The following is a 15,187-nucleotide window of genomic DNA, read 5'->3' as shown; positions in this document are numbered from 1 at the left end:
GCATCGGCAGCATCTTGTCACAAATCCAGCAGGGTCGGGAGGTGGTTATCGCCTACGGCAGTCGTGTGCTGTCATCAGCGGAGCAGCGCTACTGCGTCACATGTAGGGAGCTTTTGGCGGTCGTCCACTTCGTGCAGCAATTTCGACCCTACCTGTATGGTCGCAAATTTACGGTCCGCACTGACCACACGTCCTTGCAGTATTCGCTCCGCATCAACCAGCCTTCAGACCAGCTGGCCAGGTGGATAGAGCATTGTCCCGGCTGGCGCCCCAGGGCCCTTGTACATGCACCACAGGTGCGGTACATTGCAAGGAGGCGAGGCCGGAAGGAATGGTCATCGCTCCCGTACACACGGCAGGGGGCACACAGGGTGAAATCCAGCTGACCGACCATGACCTTGGGCTAACCTTGGAAGATTGGAGACGACTACAGCAGGAGCAAGCCCCCCTGCGAGCACTACGTGCCTCAGCGGAAGCAGGGGGGGGAGGAGTACATCATAAGGGAGGACCTCCTCATGCGATTGGACCCGGCAGGACGCCAGCGATGCCTGGTGGTTCCGGAGTCGCTGCATCGACAATTGGTCATGGACGTGCACTGCCGCTAGCTGCTACACCTGGCAGGGCGGAAAACACTGTCCACATTACAGGGTCGGTACTTCTGGCCAGGCATGACCGCTGACGTGCACCGATGGGTCGCTACCTGCGCCGAATGCGCGCAGCGGAAGCTACCACCCCCGGGTAACCCGGGCGCCCCTACAGCCCATCGCGTTGGACATGCTGGGACCACTGCCGGCTACACCACGGGGAAATAAAAACCTATTGGTTGGAGTCGAGTACTGCACAAGGTGACCGATGGTGTGGGCCCTCAAAAGACCAAATGGCACAAACCATTGCCGATGCCTTCGTGGGGGGCTATGTTCTTGATGAGGGGGCACCGGAGCGGTTGCTCACGGATCAAGGTAGCTACTAAAGGATGTCTGCTCTATCCTGGGCACTAAAAAGGTCCGAACATCTCTGTATCATCCCCAGACCGATGGGATGGTGGAGCGGCTTAACCGCACCATAGCGGCCATGTTGTCCCAAGTGGTGGACAAAAACCACTCTGACTGGGACCACTCTGACTGGGACCTCCCCGTCGGTCTTAGCGGTGTACAGGGTGGCCCCGCACACAGCGACGGGGTTCTCGCCATTTTTCCTGATGTACGGACGAGATCCCGTTCTGCCTATTGAGGTGCAGCTGACGGACATTCCCGTGAGAGCCGACACATGGCCAAAAGCACTAAAGGCCTCCCTCATATATTTAAGGGAGGCCCGCCAAGCAGCCGAGGCCACATCGGCCACCAGCCAAGGAAGCAACGTACGGATACGGGAAGAGAACAGTGACAGCCAAGTCCTTTAAAGTCGGGGACCAGGCATGGCTACACTGTCCTCAGGTGCCGGTTGGCCTCTCACCAAAACTGCACCGACCCTGGAAAGGGTCGGTCAAGGTCATTAAAGCACTCCGACCTTAGTGCGTCCAGGTCCAACTGGGTAAGTGACGATGGTTTGTGTACCCCACCCACCTTAAGCCATACATCTCTCCACCTCAATCACCGCCATCATCAACACCCCTACCCGGGCCAAGGTCGCCGGCCACCAGTTGCCGACCTGCAGGGGGTTCGGTTCCCTGTGTTCCCTTGTCACCTACAGCGCCCCATGTGAGGCCTGACGGACAGGCGGCACGACCGAGAGTCGCAGGGGCTGGAGAGACGGCAGCACCAGATAAGGCGGCACCGGCCCCACCAAACCGGGGACCGCAACGAGAGGGCCTCCGGCGAAGGGAGCCGCCGCGATCATCTGCGGCCTGTGGATGTCCGGGCTGTTACGGGGCTCTGGCTGGAGACCCGGGCAGACCGTTCAATTGTTGTGTTATATTCAATTGTGTGGTTGCGGGGGGGGGGGGGGGTGAAGGCCTGTCATCACTAAGTGAGACTGAAATGGTCGATGGGGTAGGCAGAACAGAGGACTTTTTTTTTCACTGGGGGGGGGGGGGGGGGTGATGTAAGGGATGGCAGGGTAAGGATTCCCACCAAAAGGAGGGGGAGTGGAACGGTGACAGTGGAAGGGAGAGGAGCAGGCGAGGAGATATAAGAGAGAAAACGGGCGAGAAAAAGGGGAGAATTGGCGGGAAATGGATCGAGAAGGCTGGGGATGAGTGTGGACTGGGGGAAGTAATTAAAGACAAACCCCCTGCAACCTTGTGTCGGCTCTCCTTTACAGTAGCTATACCAAAGTCAATAGAGATCCACCCAACCGCCTGGTTACGAAAACCACAAATATCATGACTGATTCGACATCTTTAATCGAAGCAACCAAGCGGTTTTCCTTAAAACACTCTGCTTCTCGACCACTCAGATTAAATGGCTTACCAAAAAACCACTTCATCCTATCGTCTCCACGATTGACTCACCTACAAACTGGCCCGATTTTTGTCTGAGACCGTACAACTATTCACTGGTAAGACCACCTCAGCTGTACTTAACTCAGCTCACTTAGTATCGTTAATCAAGGACATATCACTATGTCCAGATGATTTGCTCATTAGTTTCGATATAGTATCTTGGTTTACCAAAGTTCCTGTGCCTGACACCATTGCAATAATTGAAGATTTGATCCAATAAAGACTGAATACTGATGTACAGGCCATTGTTAGACACTGCCTCACCAATACTTGACGGACCTGTTCTCCACCTGAGGACGGCTGCTTGCGTTGTGGCCGAAACGTCGTGAGAATTATTTTATTATGTTCTATTTTTATTATTTTATTACTTCCCTTCTACGTGACTTTACCGAAAGAACCAAGAAGATGAATCCCTGCAGTCATGAAAGCTTTAAATCGAAATGTACCCATCTTCTCGGTAGAAATTGTGTCCGTGTTTATATATCTAGATGGCTTCATGAACGAGTCTTTGTTGATAGCCAGTGGGTTTGCATAGTACCTTCTTCTTGGAGAAATCAATTTCGTGTGAGCCCACCGCATTACAACAATGATCAGCCATGACTGAGGTATTGGTCCTACCCTGTTTCAGATCTTCCTTATGTTCACGAACACGGTCCGATACATGTCGCTTAGTTTCCCTAATGTAACTACTGCTGCAGACACAGCTTAGTTTGTCGATGCCGGATTATTGCATTCAAGGATTACATCCTTCACAAATGGGATAAGATCACTAATTTTATGTATTATGTTAAATCGAACCTGGATCTTGTGTTTGCTCATGATTTTGGAAACAAAATTGGTAACCCCTGCTATGTATGGCAAGGTGATGGTTTTGATTGGGTCCTCAGATGGTTCTTTCCCAACGGTTGCATGATAGTTTTACGGATTGTGTAGTCTGAATATCCATTCATCTTGAGGGCTTGGTGTACGTGTTCCAGTTCATTGGCTAGGTGGTGATGGTCGGAAATACATCGAGCGCTATAGTGTAGCGTTTTGATGAGGGAATTCTTCTGGGATGGATGGTGGTGGGAGTCAGGTTTTAGGTAGGCATCCGTATCGGTGGCTTTCCTGTAGACAGTGTCCCATTGAGCCATCTGGTCTCTTTTCGATTAAAACATCCAAGAATGGTAACTTGCCATCCTTTTCCACTTCCATGGTGAATTTGATGGCTTGGTGTATGGAATTTATGTGGTTGAGGAATTGGTTCAGAGCTGGTAAGCCATGTGGCCAGATGACGAACGTGTCATCTACGTACCTCTTCCACAAGGATGGACATAGAGTGGATGCCTGGATGGCATCTGTCTCAAAACATGTTTTTCCATGAAAACATTGGCTACAACTGGAGATAAGGGAGAATCCATTAGGGTAACTTCAACTTGTTTGTAGATTGATTTTATGTACTGTGTTGAATCGGACCTGGATCTTGTGTTTAATCAGTACATAAAATCCGTGATCTGGTCCCGTCTGTAAAAGATGTGGTTCCAGACTTACAGTACCCTGCCGTCTACAAACTAAGTTGCCTCTGTGGTAGCGGTTACATTGGAGAAACCAAACGACATGTCTCGGACCGCATCCGTAAACATAAAGCAGACTTGAAACACGGTAGGACAAACACCTCAGCCGTGGCAGATCACTGTTACAATTCAGTGGGTTCACATGATATTAACTTCTCCAAGACAGAGGTTCTCTGCAAGCCATCTGGCTACCATGAGAGATTCGTTCATGAGGCGATCCACATATACAAACACAGAGACAATTTCAACCGAGAAGATGGATTCTGGCTTAGCAATCATTGGAAGGACGTAATAAACCATTTCGGATCTTAACTGATTGTGTCCACGTTTACGGTGACTTTCGGACCGCGTTCCACTCACTGACATTGACTATATATCCTGTATTCTCCGCGGGGAGTGGGTTCTTTGCTCCGCTGCGGGCTTCCTTTCACCACTCTCCCATTGACATATTTCGTTGCTTCCTCTTGGTGCCTTTCACGTGACGGTCAGTGGTATAGTGTATAGCATATTGTATAATAATAAATAGTATTAAAGTGTAATGTTTAATACAATGTATAAGGTAATATATAGTATCGTAATTGTATGGTGAATATACAGCAGTGTGGTATACAGTTGGGTGGGTAGAATAATACATAGTGTAATATTACAATGTATAGTCTAAAAACATATTAGTTGCTGCGGCGCCATATTATTAACATTCTTTCCCTTTCGATTTAAAGCTTTCGTGACTGCAGGGATTCATCTTCTTGGTTCTTTCGGTCTGACTCTGTCGCCTCGACGGACCTGGTTTTCACCTGAGGACGGCTGCTTGCGTTGTGGCCGAAACGTCGTGAGAATTGTTTTATTAGGTTTTATTTTTATTATTTTATTACTTCCCTTCTACGTGACTTTACCGAAAGAACCAAGAAGATTCTTTCCCTTTATTAATTCTAACCTTACTCCCTCCCTTTGATACTGCTAATCTTGCATAATGCATGGGCATAATGACTTTAAACCCCTCGCCAATCCTCCTAATCGCATATCTGCATTTTCCATAAATATGCTAAATTCCTCTTGATATGCACTCCGCAGGGAATGGATTCTTTGCTCCGCTGCAAGCTTCCTACCACCATTCTCCCATTGACATATTTCGTTGCTTACTCTTAGTACCTTCACGCGATGGTTTATGGTATAGTGTATAACATATTATATAATAATAAATAGTATTAAAGTGTAATGTTTAATACAATGTATAAGGCAATATATAGTATCGTTATTTTATAGTGAATATATAGCAGTGTGCTATACAGTTGAGTGGGTAGAATAAAACATAGTGTAACATGACAAGGTATAGTCAATAAGCATATTAGTTGCTGCGACACCATACAGTGATACCTCGGTTCACGAACTTAATTCGTGAAATGACTCTGGTCGTGAACCGAATTGGTCGTGAACCGAGGCACATTTTCCCATAGGGTTCAAAGTAAATCCGGTTAATCCGTTCTGACCTTTTTTTTGAGAGACCACATTATCATTCATGAGATTTAACACTCTGTTCGTGACAGCTATGTTGGGGTGGTGCTTTTCAAAAAAGTCATGGCACTCATTCCATTTTTGCATAATGGATTTTTCAAGGAGAGATCGTTTCAGGGGGCTGTGGTCAACGCTGACGAAAATACGTGGAAAAAAATCCATCGCTCGGGGTATTTTTATTTTTAGGTGAAGAGGGATGACTGTCACAGCTGGCGCATGTGTGCCTCTCCGCTCATTCCGGGGTGCGCGTGCGTGCGTGCGTCCGCGCGCGTGCGTGCGCGTGCGCGTGTAGCCTGCGCGTGAAGGCCAGAAGAGGCGGGCGCACTACGTGTCACGAGCCCCCGAGGAGGAGGAGGCGGGTACTCCCTCGGCTGATTTTGCATTGCTCGCTCCCGTTACAATAAATCACGACCATGTGACAGCCTGGAATTAGCATAAAAATGGGCGTGGCTCCTGTTCGTGAACCGAAGCGGAGTTCGTGAACCGAAGCATATTTTTATGAAATTTTCTGGTCGTGAACCGAGTTGTTCGTGAACCGAAGCGTTCGTGAACCGAGGTATCACTGTATTATTAACATTCCTTCCCTTTATTAATTCTGACCTTACTCCCTCCCTTTGATTCTGCTAATCCTGCATAATGCATGGGCATAATGACTTTAAACCCCTCGCCAAACCTCCTACGCATTTCACAAGTAGTGCTAATCGCATATCTGCATTTCCCATAAATATGCTAAATTCCTCTTGATATGCAAATTATTTTGTCAAGATGCTCTTCGCTCCTCCATCCCAGCATAAATAGTCGCTCCAAGCCTGGAGCGTGCCATTCAGACTGTCTACTTGACGGACCTGTTCTCCACCTGAGGACGGCTGCTTGCGTTGTGGCCGAAACGTCGTGAGAATTATTTTATTATGTTTTATTTTTATTATTTTATTACTTCCCTTCTACGTGACTTTACCGAAAGAACCAAGAAGAAGATGGGTACAAACTAAGCAATCATTGGAAGGACGTTATTAACCAGTTTAAGTCATAACTGGCTGTGATGTTTCCATCTTACCTTCTGATGTTAGCAGTTATTTTCGACTCTCTGATTTTACATTAACAGGTTAAATGTCTCGCACTAACACAGCCACCGTCGCTCATGTCCTCGATGTGGCAGTGGCTCTGCGATCTTACAATGACATGCTAATCTCTGATTTTACATTAACAGGTTAAATGTCTCACACTAACATAGCCGCCGTTGCTCATGTTCCTCCATGTGGCGGTAGCTCTGCGATCTTACATTGATATGCTAATCTCTCACAATACAATGGCCACCTCCGCGCCCTCCTCATGGAGGTAGCTCTCCGATCTTACATTTACATGCAAATTTCTCACTTTAACATCACTCGCCAGCCCACTTTGTTTATGACATCTGGGCTACACCCATTTCAAACCTTTAAAACAGCCAGCCTCAGCAGCTTTCCCCTTCTTTTTTTCTCCTGACGATTGCTTGTAGCGATCGAAACGTCGTGATATTTTTATTATTTTTATTCACTTGATTATTTATTATTTTATTGTTATTATTTTTTCTATCTATGCGACTTTACCGAAAGACCCACAAAATACAAGTGATACTCTAAAAGCTATATAGTCAGGAGGTATTGTGTATCAACCGTAGATCTACAGTTCACATCTATAATTCAATATTACGTTAGAATGTATGTGGGCAAATTATACTGGTGTCTAGATTACCATTTGTATGAATTCCAAATAGAACTTCAATTATAGTCAGTTGATTGCAGCTGGATCCTGGGAAGACGTACTTTCACAGCAAGATATTTACGTAAAAAATTCTTGCCCAGTGGTATTTCTCATGGACCAGGGTTCTGGAATCATCTTAAGAATTAACATTATAAATTCCAGATAACAGGAAATTATGTCACAGGAAACATATTATGATGTAATTTGCGATGTCATTAAAAAGCACAAAAGCATGATGGCTCCCATGCTGGGACAATAACTCGACATATCCAAACTTTTGAGCCTTGTGTCAGACCCATACCATTCTCTTGACATAGTTTTTTTTAAGCAGATTTTTAAAATAGGTTAATTATATCAATGACAGGAAGAAAATATCTGTATATCTCTATTGACTGTTAATAGTATTAATTCTTTCCTGTTCTGAGACAACTACAAGTTGCACGGTGGATCAATGCCAAGGCTAAGCACTGACCCAGGTGAAAATGTGCCATCTACCAACATGCGCATAGAAACTCAGCACACCACTGGTTGTTTACCTGCACAAATGGGAAAGCGGGACCTTGCTTAAAAGGCTCCTCCTCTTTCTCTATCTGCAGTGCCAAGTACGCCTCCACGCCTTGCTCCCCGTACACGCGCCGCTCCTCGCGCATGTCAAAAAGGGCACGTGATGACACCGCAATGGTGACTGCATTCTGTGGCTTTGGCTGCACACACACACACACAAGTACATACAACAGTCTATATGATAAATGTTCCATTCATTATTGATGAAATGGCTCAGCGATAACACATTGGCCGCTTGGGGCAAAGGTTCAGGGTTTGAACCCGATAGGCTGCCCTGGTTATTACTGTATGCATATTAAACTGTAAAATACGCACAGTATCCTTCACAGTGGATATTTAAGATCCTGCGTTATCATTTAATAAGAGGCCATTGTGTCCCAGCATCATGATCCAAATTTAGCAAATTAAAAAAAATGACCTGCAAATTACGCAAACGAGATTACACAAAAAACACCGCTCCCTACTGTAAAACTACTGCAGACTGTCCCTGTGAAATATAGCGCCTTCTTTACTCTGACATGTGCAGAGAGAAAACACCCGATTTAGAAAAATCCCTTCGTCCAAGACTTTCCTTCTCTATAATACAGTGAATTTAGCGCTTTGAATATATGAGAGTAAATACGGTAAACCCTCCTCTCAATCCGCGAGGGTCACATTTTTGAAAACGCTCGAATTCAGAATTTACATATGCATTGAAAACTCTTGAGAATGCAGAATTCACTAATGCAGAAACTTTGTTTCAAATGGAAAATAGGGGGGAAATGGTAAACGTGTAATAACATTGACTACAATAAATAATACATTATATACAACAATGCGTTTTTAAATGACCTTTTATGATTATGATGATGATTTCATGACGATGGAGGTGGGGGTAATGGTGAGGAATTCAGGAGGATGACTCCCCGAGAGGCAGGTGTTTGAACACTGCACAGTTAACATTTGAGCACTTTAGGGAGCACAAGCTGCAAGCTGCAACACTTTCTCTGATTGCATTTGCATTCTTTTTTATGGACCTCGCAGTTGACTCGTTTATACCAAAATGTATAAACGAGTCGACTGTAAGTATAGTATGCATACAGTAAAAATGCACAATAATGAGTTCAGAGTGGATCACTGCGAGACTGAGGACTAAGCGGACAGCCGAGAACACATGGCTAATCTTCAGTTTCAAATGGTTTTTTTTTGCAGGCAGAATCCGGTCGAACACTGCCAGTGCGGGGTCATCCAACACAGTGGGAAGCATTGTCAGGGCTTGATCCTCTGTCCACCTCATTGCCCAGACGGCCGTCTCGAACCGGCAGACGAAAGCGGATGATCTGGTCCTCCCTCCGCGGGTTGCCTCGGCTGAGCTTCGGGCCAAATCTCGCTCACGACCTGTATCCTTGCCCCTTGCCCGGTCAGATGCTCTCCGCTGTGCTCCAGTCGTTCATTTCCCCCAGTTGCCACTGCTGTCGGAGAATATCGGGAGGGCAGACCAGAGTTTTCTCCCAGGTCCCGCGCAGGATGTATGGTCGGCGGCATCGCTGATGCTGCTCCATCCCCTGATACATGCTGTGGAGTGCCTGGTCGGGAAGGCTGACCGTGGCCCCCGTACCCTGTTGTGTATGTACCCCCTTTTTATTTTTCTTTAATATTTTTTTTTTAAGAATTATTCTGCCAACATAGATAATATCGTTTTTTTTAATAGACGCGGCAACGTGGGAACGAACACGCCCCCACACTTCCACAGAGGCCCCCACACTACCACAGATGTGCGCACACCTCATTTCAAAGGAAAGAGGGCATGAAAGAGGGTAATCAAGATCATAAAAACTCCCCTAAGTTCACACAAGAGGAACAAGGGAGGGGGGAATTGCAGGCGGGGGGGGGGGGGGGGGTCAGCAGGACATCCTTTTGTTAAAAAAAAACCCCACAGAACCAGGCACCACGGAGGAAGAGATAATTATATTCTTAACAAAGAAACAGCATTGACGACAGAAAGCACAGACGGGTCTTTGAACCATGTTAAATACACAAGTTACCAACTTAACCATGAAGATTAAGCAAACAGTATCCATCCTCACTCCAATTGAAAACCAGCCTACAGTCTGCACCTGAATCGCGACCCATCATTGTTAATTAAATACTGACATTATTTACCTTTAAAGAATATCTACACGGCCGGGCCGAAGCATCAAAGAATAATTATGGCATCTATTTCGCTCCAAAACAAAATTCCTAGCCGGGATATCAGATTAAATAATCACAAGAAGTCAAATAATAAGTACGGAATCAAAGTAGAAGAGAAATCAAGGGCGGAGGAGGCTCTCAAAATTAACCAAACACAACACCCATGGGAAGCGAGCAACACGGCCGCCTTTGTCTTCCCGAGAGGATCTCTACACTCACACAACAAAGCCAATAAAACTCCCGGGCAATGGCTCAAAGGAAATTAACACGTCTTCAGAAATAAATAAATAAGCGCATGCGCCGGGTGCTCCCACCGTGGAGACAACCGTCTTTGTCTCCCCACAACACGGACAGCAAAAAATTGCACACGCGAGGAAATAACATTTCCATGAGAGATCGGGTCACGATGAAACATCGTGAACACGGTTTCGGCATTAACTTGGGCATAACAACCAAGCAGCAAATAAGTCGCATTTCAACTTCCAAACCAAACCAACTTAAGCTGTGTGAGACAAAAGATATGATCCCCGAGCAAGGGAGGGAATAATTAAGCTCGCTTAACGCGTAGGTTTTCGCGACAAATATTATTCAATAACAAAACATGGATTCGAATGTTTTTTTTTATATATAACTCGACGCGAATCATCGGTCTGGCTAATGGATAACTTCGGTGGCACCGTCACGAGGCCCCCACCCCTTTCTTCCAGAACGACACAGCTGTGTCTTCAAAGCTAACAAACACACGGACGGACACACACACAACGAACACAGATGGTTCAGCCCACAGGAGGGTTTTATGACAGCCTTTGAACAACTCGGGAAACTGAGTGGAATTTCCAGATATAAACCGAAGGAAAATCCATTCAAAGCAGATCGTCCGGGCCACGAGCCCCATCTCGTCGGGGCCACGGGCCCCACCAGCAGATCGCCAGGGCTCTGAGCCCTATCTCGTCTCCGGGCTAAGGCCCACCAGAGATCTCCAGGGCGACAACCATCTCTCCTCGTCGCCAACAACGAAGACGTTTTCGTCATCCAGAATGACGAAGTTCGCGGAGTAGCGACGCGCAGCTACAAGCCGAGGTCTGCACCACCTGAGAAGAATCGCTACCCTGAGTCGCAGAGCTGCGAGTGAAGCCAACAAAGACGCCAACGTCCACCCTGCCACGAACGAAGCATCGCTCCTCGTCAGAGTGACGACCAGCGAACAACCCGCAGGAAAGGCGGAGATCGCTGAACGAGCGCCACCGTGCGCCACCGTGCGCCACCGTGCGCCACCTTGCGCCACCGTGCGCCACCTTGCGCCACTGTGCGCCACCGAGCGACACCCAGATCGACCAGCATCAACCAAAACCGACTCGTCATCCCGCCGTGGAAGAAAAGAGTCAAAGTCTTCTGAACGAGCGCCGCCGCTCACCTCACAGCGGAGAAAGTCTCAGCTGCCGCTCGCACAGACAGCAGAGAGGTCGTATCGCTCCCCACATACAGACTCAAGGAAACAGAGAAAATCTTGTCAAACCGGTTTCTTCTGTCATAGAGGCTCGCCGAAGAATTAATTAAAACAGAGCCAGATTAGCTCTCCCGCAACACGCCCTCACCCACCAGTATATACCTACACTTTCACCTCTAGGATACAATAAGTGCTTTTTATTTCCGCAAAATGAAGTGTGTCATGCTTGTTTCAAACTCGGCCAGTCGCCGATTGTGATCGATAAAAAAAAACGAACTAATGAGATGCCTGGTTGTTAGGAGGGTTTTTAGTCATAGTCTCGCAAATGCATAAGTGTTTATTCATTCATTTTAGTCAAATGCATAGTCTCGTAATTGCATAAGAATTTTAGTTATTCATATTAATCGAATGCATGATATCGCAAATGCATAAGTGTTTGGTTATTCATGAATTATTGACGCATGTTTGACCTGCATGATAGAATGTCACATGCTTGTTAGAATAAAATTGTTATCACAGAAGCATATTGAGTGTTCCTTCCAAGTCCATGCAAAACTGTCTTATTCATAAGAGCTGTTACCTGCGATGAGATATGAAAATGGAGACCTAAAATATTATAACACACACTAGGATAATCGGTAAATGAATCTATGATAATCGTGTTATCCTGATTGATAACTCTGGATAAACGAAACTAAGCAAATTATCATAACTGCACACATTAACATAATCGCAAGCCTCCGCATAAATCACTACAATTATCTCCGTGATTATCATAATTTATGCATATAATTACACGCATTGTCATAATTTATGCATAGTAATACACACATTAACATAATTAATGCGATTTGCGCATTTTTCGGAAAATTATTATTTTTTATTATTTTTATCAAAATTTCATAATTCCAACACATACAACAACCCTCGCTGGGGAGGCGGTGCGGCTGAAGTTCCCCGCCGTTCATTCGACCTCAGGACCCAGCCAGCTAAGCAGCGCGGTGACTACCTCCAGCAGCTGATCCATCCTCCGATCCCTAGAGGATGATCTGCGGCGGTGGCGGCACTGGGTTGGTGGATGAAGGTGCCCACTCGGACGAGCAGCTGCCACGGATCTCGTCGATGAGCCGGGGGACGAATCCCGACTCGTCGGTTCCGTTTCGGAGAAAATCTCGTCCCGGGCACCTAGAGCGTCTTCTGGCTGTGTCTCCCCCCTTGGAATCTTACATCGGTTGAGGCGAGACATCCCACCGCTGCCACCAGATGAAGAGCAATCAGAGACTGGTTAACCACTTCTTTATTCTTTAACCCACAGCCACACTCATTCCAAAACAAACCTCGAACACGCGTCTCACAGCCGCTTTTAAACCCTCCATCTCCACCTTCATTCTCAATACACATCCTCGTCTCGCATGCCTGGTCCGGGTGACGTCAGTGCCCTTTAACCCTTGACCCCCATCTAGTGTATTCCCGTGCGTGTAATTGGTGCGTGTTATACCGAGTGCGGAGATTTCACGTCTGTGTGGTGCGAGCGCATGAGGGTGGCTCGCAGATCCCTTAAAAATGTGTAATGTGAGGATATATCCGGGTTGCTGATGGATCACACCTCACTACGATGATTGGCTCTACCGGTCCTTGCCCATAGCCAATGGGGGGAAGTCTAGGGGCGTGGCCCTGACGTAATGGGAAGGTGACATCTGTAAGTAGAGGATTGGATCTGCTGGCTTTAACCACAGCCAATGGGGGGATGAGTCAGGGGCGCGGTCCTGGGATTGTACGATGGAGTCTAGAAGATTCCATAGAGGTTAACCAGGATTGGTGGAAAGGTACCACGTGACCCGGGTATTAAAAGGGGTGGAGACGGACAACACGTGATCAGATCTGGAACGAACGGAGGGTGAGGCCACGCTGGAGCGGGGTCCAGGCTGCCACGTGGCCGCGCGTGTCTCTCTCTCCCTCTCACGCTATCTGTCAGCAGCGTGAAGGAGTAAGATAGGAGTGTTGTGAACGAAAGACAAATAAAGATCAGATTCCAGAAGTCGCTTCCACGACCTTTATTACAAATGTAACAATTCTGCACGCATCTCCCCAGTGTCAGTCGTTGTGAATACTGAAGTCCGGCGGGCCGCGAATAGGGATTTAGTATACACTTATAGTAACATCGGGGATGTCACTGTATGGTGCCGGCCCGGAAGGGCAGTGTGGGTGGCTGTGTGTAATATCACCCCTAGCAAGGCTTGACGAGCACTGGGATAGTGCGGGCACCACGCACAGAATGTGGTGGGGGCTCCCCCGAGGGGGAGGGGGTGAGTGTCAGCCCAGGGGCAGGGTTGCCCCAGGCCGTGGCACTCTGGTTGACCCCGTAGACACGTGATCGGGAATGTCCACACAGGGGGCCCCAGGTGGGGGGACTAGTGGGTGATCACATGTCCGGGGAGAGCTCTTGAAAGGGATTGGGAGGGAACGAGAATGTTCAAGAAGGCGGGCGGGGCCGAGGGCGGAGCGGCCCCGACCGTAGAGAGCCCCTGAGAGGGACCGGGGTCTCTTCGTTCTACAAGCTGGAAGCTCTGTATCTCAAGCTGGAAGCGCTTCGTCCTTCGAGGGACCACTTGGTCGGAGACCAAAGTGAGGGTCTGACCCTTCGTAGCAGTAACTCCCCTGTCTAGAGTAGTTAGCTAAATGGTCACCACCCTAGGTTGTATCTGGTAAAGGGGCAATTACCCCTTGGTGTACTCTTTGGTTCTTTCGGTAAAGTAACGTAGGTAGAAAAATAAAACAAAAATAATATATCATGATGTTTCGATCGCAACACAAGCGATCATCCTCAGGTGGAAAAAATAATCCAGCAGTGGAACTGCTGAACCAGGAAGAACACAGCAAGAGAGCTGAGGTTATATATGTTGGCCAAGGGCAAGCAGGCGGGGTTCTGAGCTGTAAAGGAGTTCCATCCCCGCACACAAACAAGTCAGTTGTGTTATTGGGGGAAATTACGGTCGTTACTCAGCTAGCTGTAGACTATATCTACACGTTGCAGACCATGTACCAGGACGTCGGACAGCGAAGACGAGGACCTCGTGCTGCCTACAGCTCTGGAGGATGCGGGGGAGACGCTGCCGGCGGAGCAGGGCGCCAGCCGACCGCTCAATGCTTCGCCGTCGGTGGGGGCGTCCCTCCGGGAGGCGCACAGTCGCCTCACGGAGCTCCTCCACGCTGCGGCTTGGTTTCTGGCGGAAATCAGTCCCGCAGTCCGCCGGCGAAGGAGGGAGCGGCGATGCCGCTCGTGGAAGGCAACTCCGCCGCCATTTCACAACAGGCGGGAAACTCGGCGGCGCAGTCCGTGCTTTCGGTCGCTATTTTGTCATCGGCGCAGAGCGCACAGCCCACCAAAATTGAAGATGCGCCGTCGGTGCCGATGGACATCGACTCTCCGACGGCAATTTCCCCTCATTAACGAGTTCGCGGCTACTAGTGGCGACTGGGTGGCTTTCAAGCGGCGATTCCTCATGAATGCTGACTTGGCGTGATGGACGGAGGCGGAGGTGCAGCGTGCGTTGCCCGCCGCCCTGGACGACGATGCCCTTGCAGTGTTTCTTGCCATCCGCCACCAGAAAGGTCCACCCTCACGCAAGCCTTCGACCAGATGGCGTCCATTTACGAGCCTCCGGCGAATACATGCCACAAATTTGCCACGTGACAGAAGGGGGAGAACGAGTCTGCCCTCGCCTTCCGTAGCACACTTTTGGCGCTACCGAAAGCCAC

The 15,187-nt window shown here is 48.1% G+C and overlaps 1 protein-coding gene across 2 annotated transcripts in view; it reads right to left on the bottom strand.

Moving 5' to 3' along the window:
• Positions 1–15,187, bottom strand: part of LOC133341508 (cytosolic 5'-nucleotidase 1A-like) — a 38,719-nt gene that overhangs the window by 9,021 nt on the left and 14,511 nt on the right. For both annotated transcript variants that reach the window (XM_061550211.1, XM_061550210.1), the window contains exon 3: positions 7,782–7,949. In XM_061550211.1, the coding sequence (XP_061406195.1) occupies positions 7,782–7,949 (168 nt within the window). The remainder of the gene's footprint in view (positions 1–7,781; positions 7,950–15,187) is intronic.

Source organism: Lethenteron reissneri, chromosome 11 (assembly GCF_015708825.2).
Source record: "Lethenteron reissneri isolate LAM-NWPU_2019-01 chromosome 11, ASM1570882v1, whole genome shotgun sequence".
NCBI lineage: Eukaryota > Metazoa > Chordata > Hyperoartia > Petromyzontiformes > Petromyzontidae > Lethenteron > Lethenteron reissneri.
Note: the sequence above shows the minus strand (reverse complement) of the source record. Positions and strands in the feature narration are given on the sequence as shown.